Here is an 11,681-nt window from a genome sequence, read left to right as displayed (position 1 = left end):
GAACTCCTCCACCTTTTCCACCTCTTCTCCCTGCAACTGCACCACTCCACTGCCCTCCCTCTCATTCACACACATGTACTCTGTCTTACTCCTACTGACTTTCAGTAAACTTAATAAAGTACATCTTGTTTATTTTTTAGCACCAGCACACCAGGCCAAATTACTTATACATGCAACCCATGATACTTGGCAGATGATTCTGATTCTGATTTAATAGATTTTAGAGTTTACCTGTAAAAATTTGTGCTGAATCAGCTAAATGGGTATTAGCAATGTCAGTTAATGAGGAGGTGAGAAGGCCTGGGGTGCTGTTCACATTCATCCCAAAGGTGTTCAGTAGGTTTGAGGTCAGAGCTCTATAGCAGGAGATCTTCTACTCCAACACATGTAAACCATGTCTTCACAGGACCATGAAAACCTACATCAGTTCACGACTTTATTAATGCCTTTGTAAATAAAAGAGGTGAAATCTCCACAAATCTCTAGTGGAAAAATCTTCCCAGAAGTGTGAAGATAATAATAAAGAGCAAATGGGGAGTAAATATGGAATGAGATGTTCAAAAAGCAAGTATGAATCTTAAAGTCAGGTGTCCACAAACTTGTTTGTTGTAGTGTGTGATTATGATATAATATGATATCAGCAGTTTTATACATTTCATGCTCTTAGCTTTGAAAAGAGGTAAGGTTCAATGTCTTTCCTTTTAAATGATCGTCTTCCTTACATTCCGATAAAACCCGAAGCTGCGATTCCTAATAAACCCGCGTTACATCATGGCATGAGGTACTGGCTGAGACGCTGATCCGTTTCTCATGAAGTCTTCAGGGGTAACTTACATAACCCAGCTCCGGTTACTACTTCCTATATATTTAAGTCTGCCGTGACCTCAGAGACCTTGGGAAATGAATGTAGGGTGTTTGGCAGAGCAATTGGTGTGTTTGACTTTCGAAGAATCACTAATGGAAGTATTCTTGCTTATCCTGTGTTTGTGTGTGTGTGTGTGTGTGTGTGTGTGTGTGTGTGTGTGTGTGTATCTCTGGTTACTCTCATGGGATGGGATTAGTACTCTCTGCTCCTTGTTGAGTGTCTCAGTGAATGCAGTCACTGCCCAGGCTGCTGGGAAGTCAGAGAGCCTGGTTGTTCCTGAGCAGTTTGCACTCTCTCCGGCCGTGCAGGCGATCGATAACTATATGCACTTACAGTAAAGCATGTTAGCTGGAACACGCATGGAAAGATGAAGCGAGATTCCGAAGCGTTCGGAACTTTCGCTAAAAACTGCGGCCCGCGTGTACGACGCTGCAGATGGAAGACTTGGCAAGGCGCTCCCGTGCGACTTCCTGATGTAAAAGCATTTATGAAAGCAAGCCAGGGAAAAATTCGACTACGTTCCAGAAGCGTCTCGGATTTCCCTGTTTGTCCCGCTTCTGTAAATATTTTTATACCTGCTGGGTCTGCGAAGGATTTCCCACTCGCCCGAAAATACACAGGAAAAACGCGATGCGAAGACATTAGCAGCGTTCGGTCAATTATTGTTATGAGATGTCCAGGCCTCAGCCCCACCAAGAGGCTGGAAGAAGGAACGCACAGGTCCCACACAGGCCCGAGTATAATAATGTGTAGGCGTTTAAAGGGGCAGTTTAACTGTCTTAATTAGACTGAGCCGTGTGAATCCGAGCCGAACCACAGAAATCACTTCGGGAGGTGAAGTGGGAAAGAAGGCAGAGAGACAGACGGAGTCTCGACTTGTTTTTATACGATCTTAGTGCGAGGAGCTGCCAGGAGTTTGCGAGGAGGACGGTTTCGCAGATGATGGATGAGCTCCAGTCTGAGGTTTTCAAAACAGAGTGAGCTGCAGCTGCGAAGAGCTGGGAAGATGCAGATTATTCAGAGAGAGAGAGAGAATTTTGTTTGCCAAATTGTGTTTATTAATGTGGTTGTGTCTCATATATACACTTTGACAGGGGCTGTCAAACTATTTGTAGTCAGGGACACCTTCCAATGGGAAATACTTGCTATGCATTGGACTATTATTCACATTAAATACACTCAGCGGTCACTTTATTAGGAACTCAATAGTCAGTGCTCAATAATATTGGAAGACTTAAAGTTTTCTCAACTTCTTAAATCATTCTTAATATTTGCAGGCCAGTACGTGCATTTGGATTAAGACACATTGGATTTCTTGCAAAAGTCTGTACTTTGCTCAAAATCCTTAGTCCATCTGTCAAGTATTTGTGTCAATGAGCATCACAATGCTATCCGAATAACGAGTCCTTTTTTTATTTTTCACAAACAAGCTCGTCAAAATGTTTAGTCATGTCAGTATGACGGCGCACAGTTTCAGTATTTCCTGATGCAATGGTTTGGATTATAATAATTAAAAATGCACGAGGCTGAATTTCTTCTGTACGGCATCTATGAATTTCAACGAATGAATTCATTAATTTTTTTATTTGATCGCATATTAGATTTTAGATTTTACCTTTGACCTGTTTTGGAGAAGTAGTTGATCATTGGTGGATCTGATGCCGTTCACTCGCCTTTATTAATGACATTAAAGATTCATCTGCAAATTCATCAATTCAAGACACGTTTACGAAAAACAACCGGTTTGACCATTTTGCATTCAATAACTTGTGCTATGAAGTGATGCCGAGACGTTTTGGGGGGTTAAGACCATTCAGGACCATTCACTTGATTGTTGCACACAATCAAGTAAACGAATGTACAAAGGCATTCACAATTTGTTCAAAGCAACGAGAAATTGCTTTTATGATGTGCACAAGTGAATCCATGATGTAGAGATTAAACAAGGAGTTTTAAGAATTCCATTTCTGATCAGGTTACTGTTTTTTTTTACCTGACAGAAGAGGAACCTGATGTGGTCTTCTGCTGTTGTGGGACATTCACCTTAAGTATCAAACTGCTGTGCATTCTGAGGTGATTTTTTTCCTCCTCAACATGATTATATCAAGTGGCTATTTGAGCTTCGTCTACCTTTGAAAATAACTCTATTTTCACTTACCTCTCACATCAGAAAAGTTTTTTCTGCTCTCAGAACGGCTGCTCACTGGATGTTTTTTGTTTTACACACAATCTTGTGTACACTCTACATTGCCGTGCGTGAGAAACCCCAGGAACCAGGTTAGAGTTTTAGGAAATACTCAAACCAGCTCGCCAGGCAGCACCAGCAAGGCTACAGTTTTGCAATGTTCATGCAAACTCGTATTTCATTCTCATACTAATGTTTGAGGAACGCAGTAACCGAAACTCTTGGCAGACTTTGGCCGATTATGAACGAGCAACAGTAGGTTCCCTGGTGGTCTAGTGGTAAGGGCTAGTTCACCGCTGCTGCCCGGGTTCGATTCCCGGTCAGGGAACCAACCCCAGCCATTAGGGTTGCACAAGCCTTAGTGCCGGTCCCAAGCCCGGATAAATGGGGAGGGTTGCGTTAGGAAGGGCATCCAGCGTCAAAACATGTGCCAAATCAAACATGCGGATGGTCCGCTGTGGCGACCCCTAATGGGAGAAGCCGAAAGAAAGTTTGATGAACGTGCAACAGTATTTAATTTAATTGCATTTGATTTTAATACAATTCATGCATGAGCAGGTTACCAGTAGTACAGCACAAAATGGATCAGAATCATGACAGATTTTTCTTCCAAGGAAGCAACAAAACCCAAATCACTTACATATAATTGTATATTTTAACATACCTCCATATTTTCTTTACCGCACCAGGATAAAGCAATTACTAGAGAAAAAACTGAGACATTTCACTGATGCTCATTCATTAATCTTTAGGATCTGCTTGAGCATCTGGAGCCTTTTATAAAAAAAAAAAACCCTGGATTCCATCATGGGCCTCATACTAGTTCATCTATAAATTGATAGCTTATTGGAAGGGTGGAGGAAACTGGAGAACCTAGAGAAAACCTCTCAGACACTGGGAGATCAGGTGAAGTTGTGATGCAGCGAATATTTGCCTGCCAAGTAAACGATGCACCACTCAAAAAATATCTGGAGAATTAGAATCATCGGCAGGATGGTGTTTTTTTGGGTGTGGTCTACCAGATCTCCTCACCCTCCATCAGTACCTGATTTTACTGAGGTACCTTATGACTGGAAGAGCAAAGGCATCCTCCAAAATCTAGTGGAACATCTTCCCAGAAGAGTGGAGGTTATTCTACAAGCTTAAAGTTTACCTGCAAATTAAGCTTAATTACTATTTGAGACATTGAGACATCAAGGTCTTTTAAAACTTTATTTTAGCTGTAATAACTGGTTTTGAGTAAACCCAGTAAAAAAATGCTCAATAATTACACTTAGTATTTTTTTTTAATTATTATTATTTATTTCAAATGCTTGTTTTATGTCACACCAAAGCATTTATTTACAACCTAATAACAAATTATAAGACTGATTTTTTATACAAAGTACTTACAACTTTTTATTACGTTTTTATGTAGTTTGATTTCAGTTTCTCAATGTTCAGTAATGACGAAATACATTCATTAATGTTTTATGTTGCAATATGTTTAGGTATTTTGGGAAGCAGTAAGTAATGATTTTGCTTTGTTTTTTCATCGTAACTACTGTTTTAAAGACAAACTCCATATAAAAAAAAATAATTTTTGACAACAATTCGCATGATTTTAATAGTAATCTTTTTTTGTTTCAATTCTTTGTCTGTTTTTAGGACAGAATATATAATATAATAACATTGTTTAGGGGACTGGTTTTAATATATTTTCACACAAATCAAAGAAAAAGCAAACTCAAAAAAAATCATTAAGAAATCTTGCCATGTGTAATTATCTTGTTTTTAATTAACTTGTCTCTAGTCTGTATTTTCTTCAATCGTGCATTTGAACATTGTGTACACACACACACACACACACACACACACACACACACACACACACACACAGAGAGTGAGAGAGAGAGAGAGAGAGAGAGCGAGAGAGAGAGAGAGAGAGCGTTAATTAAGTTCTCCACCTTAATCTTTATTGTTTAGGTTTCTGTTTCTGTTTCTGTGTCTCCTCAGAACACCTGCTTTAACCCCTGATCCAAGAGCACTTCTTCTGGAACGCCTCAGCAGCATCAATTATTGTAACCAAACCTCAGGAAACATCACACATACACACAACCCGGGCTGAATGCCAACTCCTCTCCAGCCAAATCCTTTAAAACTATGCCTCAGTTGGACCAAGAATTAAAGCTAGCGCTGACAGGTCCGTAACTGATTACACATCATCACATCATGGACATGTTGGATTATACAGAGCCCACAGAATATGGCAAGCGGATCAGCAAATAACTAACAGCTGAAGTCGAAAAGGCAATAACACTTGGCATATGCATGCTCTAGGTTACTTTCAAATACCAATGATCAGCCCAGCTTGTCTTGTTTTGTTGTTTCAATTCAATCCGTGTGCTGTTTGTTGCTAATATTATTAACCAGGCCTAAAAACATTCCAGCCCCAAATACATTTCGGAAAAACACATTGCAAAAGGCAGCTTTTTTTGTTCTTCTCAGCCTTCGTAAAACAAGGTCCTTGTGGTGCACACGCATTTCTTATTTATGGACTTTATGATCTCCATCATCCTCTTTTCCCTCTCTATTAGATGTAATTTAAAGATCAAGATATTGGTAGATATGACTTTTATTTAAACAAGGCCAATTTATTGTGAAAAATAATTGACGCTGGATGTCACCTTGTCATAAATTGTCCTGTCTGCTGTTTCACGGGGCAGCATGCTCCATGCCCCAATGGGCCTCTATTACTCTTAATTAGTGCTGGTTGCAGTTCAAGTTTTTGAACACTAGGGGCAATATTAACTGGATAGAAAGTAAATAGAACAGTAAATGCTTTTCCTGTGTAATTGTGAAACTTTGACATATGTTACATCACTGGTCTTTAATATCACACTACCTGTGAGCTAAACGTAACACTATAAGCTGCTAAACACCAAACCGTAGTATTGTTCCTGCTTTTTTCCATTCATCCCATTCAACAATTTTTCCCCATTTACAGTTATAATAACCTCCACACTCCTGGTAAGATGTTCCTCTAGATTTTGTGGAGGTTTGTACTCAATCAGACACAAGGGTGTTAGTAAAGTCAGGTGACAACTGATGTAGGTAAGGTGAGGAGGCCTGGGGTGCAATCAGAATTCACATTCATCCCAAAAGTGTTCATTAGGGTTGAGGTCAGAGCTCTACAGCAGGCCACTCAAGATCTTCCACTCCAAACCAGATCTTCTTTGAGCTGGTTTTGCGCACCAGGGCAGTGGGACAGGTTTCGATCTACCAGTTCAAGTGAGCCTTCAAAACTGTGGTGAAGAAGATCCATAAATGGCTGATGCCCCAATACTTTTGTAAATATAGTGAATATTGATAACATCTGGTTTATGGAAAAATATTCATGTTCACCCAGCAGGATGCCATTAGAGTATGTGGTAAGATATTGACGCAGTGTCGCCCTCTTCAGGAAGCAGTTCTCCAAACAAAGATCTTAACCCAACTATGGCATAAAATTTATTGACACAAACATTATTTATACGCGTTATTAAAATCTTTCTGTGCATATATGACAAAATCGTTACACAAGACAAGAGTTATGGTGGACAATCTGAGCTTTTCTGTCTTCATCAGTTGGTTTGAATGGTTGCTCCATCACTCAGCTCCAAACTCCAAACTCAGTGTGTTTGGAGGTTTTAGACAGACTTTACTACCCATCCATTATTTCTTCTTTAGCCATGAACTGATGAGGTCTGTTGTCAGCCTCGAAAGGAGATCTCAGGAAACTTTGAGTTTGACTCGCTCCATTATATTCTCGCTTTACTGAGTTTTCTTAGCATTTTGTCTGGCGGCTTTCCTCTTCAACTGCAACGTCTTCAGTTCGGTCATGGTCGCAAATGTCCTCCTCACCCACATGGCCTGAAACACATGCAGCAAACTCATTATTACTTCCGTTGCATTAGGATTGTAATTCTTCAAACAGCTCCAGATATCTTCAGATCTTTAAAAATCCACGGCTAATTACGGTATAGATATTGTGTGACATCTGTGTAAAGGAGGTGTGGCCTGTGTGTCAGTCTCAGAGAAGGAGGTGTGGCCTCTGTGTGTCAGTCTTAGAAAAGGAGGTGTGGCCTCTGTCAGTTTAAGTGAAGAAGGAATGGCCTCCGTGTGTCAGTCTGAGCATAGGAGACGTGGCCTCATTAACAGTAAAAGTAAAATGGGTGTGGCATCTGTGTGTCAGTCTCAGTGAAGGGGGTGTGGCCTCATTGTGTCAGTCTTAGTGAAGCAGGCGTGGCCTCTATCAGTCTCAGAGAAGGAGGCGTGGCCTCTATCGCTCTCAGAAAAGGAGGCGTGGCCTCTATCACTCTCAGAAAAGGAGGCGTGGCCTCTATCACTCTCAGAAAAGGAGGCATGGCCTGTGAATCAGTCTAAGTGAAAGATGTGTGGCCTCTGTGTGTCAGTCTTAGTAACGGAGGCATGGCCTCTGGATGAGTCTCAGTGAAAGAGGTGTGGCCTCTGTGTGTCAATCTCAGTGAAGGAGGCGTAACCTCTGTCAGGCTCAGTAAAGGAGGCATGGTCTCTTTGTGTCAGCCTAAGAGAAGAAGACATGGCCTGATTGTGTTTGTCTAAGTAAAGGAGGCGTGGTTTCTGTTTTATTAAAAAAATGTAAATGATCATGAACTCTTACCACAATGATGATAGTGTTGAACAGGAGCGGTACAGAATATACCAATGATATGAACATCCCCTTGGAGTCGAAGTACTGGAACTTGGCGAATGATCTAAAAACAAATTGAAATTACACTGCAATAATCCAGATACTGCTCTGAAGAATACAAGGTTCAGATGCGACGGACAGAAAAAAACTCCTCCTACCTCCAGTTCATGGCTGCTATCTCATTCACATATTCTGCACTGTAGACCATGGCAACTGAGGACAGAGGTAGAATTACAATTACTCGCGTTACTGCAATTAGGGCTATCGATTATTTTAGTAATTGAGTTTTTTACCGATTATTTCATCGGATAATCGAGTAATCAGATGAGAAGATCTTTTTCTTTATTAAAGAGAAATACTAAATATACAAGAGAAAATAAGACGGGTCTCTTAAAACGAACAAGTCATTCGTTACCTTTTTAGACAAATGTATATTTTTATTGCTTGATTTGCATACAAGAATATCTGTGAAAACTAAACCTATTTAATGCATTTAATAGGCATATTACATCAAAATGCAAATACAAACATACAAATAAGAAAAATCATAAATAAAAATCTATTTTAAATGACTATAAAAAGCATTTTACTTTGTTTTTTTTGTTTATGTTTTAGTTTGAAATGATCCTGAACTTCTGTCGCTTCCTTTGGCCTGAATCTTTAATTGTGACTTTATTTCTCTTTATTTCTACTATACTATTCTATTTACTCAAGTAAGTCGAATACAATAAAAAATGTAAATCAAGTCGACTTTATTTTATTTTTTTAATCTCGCAATTCTGAATTATTCGCCTCATTTTGTATTCGAATTACTTGAGTTACTCGAGGAATCGTTTTAGCTCTAACTGTAATTGAGTAGGTTTTTTTGTGTACTTTTTTAAAATCCGTATTTTTATTTTTACTTAAGTAGGTTTTGTTTGAAGTATTGTATTTAACTACATTTCAAATCATAAAAATTTTTCGAGAAAGTACAGAACACATTAGACTAAAGTTTGTACTTATATTAGATTTCTGTCTGTTTTTTGTTATTGCACTTTAATTCGTAAAGATTTTCCCTTCAATTAAAAACGACCAGTTTGAGATTTCTATCCCCTTGTCTTTACTAAACTACACTAAAATCCCTCACCACACCCCCACTGTTAAAAAAGTTAATTTAACGAATAGAAACTTACTAATTTCACTCTAAATACATTGTAAATAAGCTGCTTTTTACACCAGTAACTTTACTTAAGCAGAATATTTTATTCCTCTTTCAACCTAAAACTTATGATGGCAAGAGAATAATGTTTGATGTATTTTCTCGTTCTACATGACTGTCAGTAGTGATGGGAAGATCGGATCATTTTAGTTCATTCCGTCCAATCAGAGATAAAAAATTTAATGTTACAATTTCAATAAGCAGATCCACAACACGTCTACATGCACCAACTTTGACTATAGTTACGAAAATGTATATATAGTGTTGGACAGTAATGAAGTAAATGTAATTGTTTACTGTACTTAAGTAGCTTTTTAATGTATTTGTACTTTACTGAAGTATTTCCATTTAGGGAGACTTTTACTTTAACTTCACTACATTTTAAAGTCAAATTTGTTACTTTTTACTCAACTACATTTCACAAAATCACTTTCCTTTTTATTTATGAGGATAAAAACTTAACTGGTCAAACACGCAGCAATCAACCAATCAGGATCGAGCGCGCTCTGTTTTAAACTTGTTTTGATTAGCGCTTGGTGGTATCTATTTATCACCAACATACTGACTTGAACTTGCCACAACACACGTGGCCTAATTTGTGCAATTTTTTGATGTAGATAAAAAGAAGGTTCTGTTTTCTGGAATTCTGTTTTCTGTACATACCCTATGGAAATAGGTCCAGTAGAAAATGAACAAATTACTATTTGAGAGTCACATCAAACACTCGTTCAAAATGAAGGAATCATCACTAACTTTCAGTGCCACTGAAATCAGGGAACTCACTCACCCATCAGGAGGAACTGGAAGATCTGGATTCTGTAGTACTTGCAGGTCAGGATGGTAAAAGCAAAGCACAGGAGATGAAAAGAAACCAGTCCAATGAGCCATGGCTCAGACCACTGGATCTGTGTGGAGAAAAAAAAGATGTAGAAATTAATACCAAATGACTGATCCACCATCACACCCAAAATCATCACACCCAAAATCATCACTTCCAAGACCATCACAACCAAGACCATCACTCCCAAGATCATCACACCCAAGATCATTACAACCAAGATCCAAGATCATCACACCCAAGATCATTACAACCAAGATCCAAGATCATCACACCCAAGATCATCACACCCAAGACCATCACACCCAAGATCATCACACCCAAGACCATCATTCCCAAAATCATCACACCCAAGACCATCATTCCCAAAATCATCACACCCAAGACCATCATTCCCAATATCATCACTCCCAAGATCATCACACCCAAGATCATCACTCCCAAGATCATCACACCCAAGATCATCACTCCCAAGATCACACCCAAGATCATCACTCCCAAGATCACACCCAAGACCATCACATCCAAGACCATCACATCCAAGACCATCATTCCCAAGATCATCATTCCCAAGACCATCACATCCAAGACCATCACATCCAAAACCATCACATCCAAGACCATCATTCCCAAGATCATCATTCCCAAGACCATCACACCCAAGACAATCATTCCCAAGATCATCACAACCAAGACCATGATTCCCAAGCAAGCTGAATAATTATGGACTAATTATCTCTTACAGACTGTAGAAAAGTCCACGTTGATGTTATGCGAACTTTACTGAATCCGTCTATAGGAACGGCGCTGAGATTCTTTGCTTTATCCGCGTTCATTCTGTGAAACAATAATGAACAACGTCAACAAAAAAGAAGCTCCGTCCCGAAACTCGCACTTCCGCGTTTAAAGAATGACGACATAATCGAGCGCCAGGCAGTATCTATGGCAACATCTTCCGTCAAAGTATACGCAAGCTTTTCTTTTTTGCACGTATTCCTTTTTATATTGCGAAAAATAAATAATAATAATTAATAATCATAGTAAACAATACCTATTCGCAACGAAGAGAGTAAAGAAAGATAAATGTTGGTCGCCATAAAGACTTCCGTCTTTTTTTACCATCGTCACATCTTCAAGCCACGCCCACTAGACTGTGCTGTTCACTGGGGCAACCAATGAAATTTCCTGATGTGTCTTACAGTTTTTCTCGGTTGCTTTGGATCGTTTCTCAGATCAGAGATGAAATTCTCAAAACTACTTGTTCAACCTCCACATCATTTAGTCACTTGTGCTCATCATAAGAATATTTCTTGTTGCTTTGATCAAATTGCGTATGCTTTTGTAAATCCATTTATTTCATTGTGTACAAGTGTCTGCTGTTACCTACATCATCAGTTGTTTATGTTCATGTTGATCAAAATATATGATACTGGTTTCACCTGAAACATTTTAACCCCCAAAACATCTCAGCATCAGTTCATTGTATACGTCATTAAATGCAAAATAGTTAAACCAGTTGTCAACATCTGTCATCTAACATTTATATTAAACTTTTTTCTCTTGTAAATGTGTTGAAGTGATGAATTGTGCAGAATCTTGAGCGTCACTAATGAAGGCGAGTGAACGGCATCAGATCAACCGATAATCAACAAGTTCTCTAAAACAGGTCAAAGGTGAATCTTGTGAATCTTCAGTTGGAGAGTGAATACAGACAGAGCAAAACACAGAATTATACATTCTGAAAATTGATGAACAACTAAGAAACAAACGATCACTCACAGTACAGTAAAAGTGTGAATCCTGTCCGGTCTCTTACAATAAATATAAATCAAATATACAATCAAATAAATGAATTTGTGCTGCTGAAATTCATAAATGCCAAACAGAAGGAAGTCACATTTTGTG

General features: G+C 38.8%; 1 protein-coding gene across 1 annotated transcript; it reads right to left on the bottom strand.

Moving 5' to 3' along the window:
- Positions 1-6,516: 6,516 nt before the first annotated feature.
- Positions 6,517-10,692, bottom strand: tmem18 (transmembrane protein 18). Its single transcript, XM_046870220.1, has 5 exons — positions 10,520-10,692; positions 9,726-9,843; positions 7,899-7,953; positions 7,711-7,804; positions 6,517-6,941 (listed from the first exon to the last, which is right to left on the bottom strand). Exons 1-5 carry the CDS (start codon positions 10,610-10,612, stop codon positions 6,843-6,845), a joined length of 459 nt encoding a protein of 152 aa, XP_046726176.1. The 5' UTR covers positions 10,613-10,692; the 3' UTR covers positions 6,517-6,842.
- Positions 10,693-11,681: the final 989 nt, after the last annotated feature.

This window comes from Silurus meridionalis, chromosome 16, assembly GCF_014805685.1.
Source record: "Silurus meridionalis isolate SWU-2019-XX chromosome 16, ASM1480568v1, whole genome shotgun sequence".
Classification (NCBI taxonomy): Eukaryota; Metazoa; Chordata; class Actinopteri; order Siluriformes; family Siluridae; genus Silurus; species Silurus meridionalis.
This window is presented reverse-complemented; position numbering and strand designations above follow the sequence as displayed.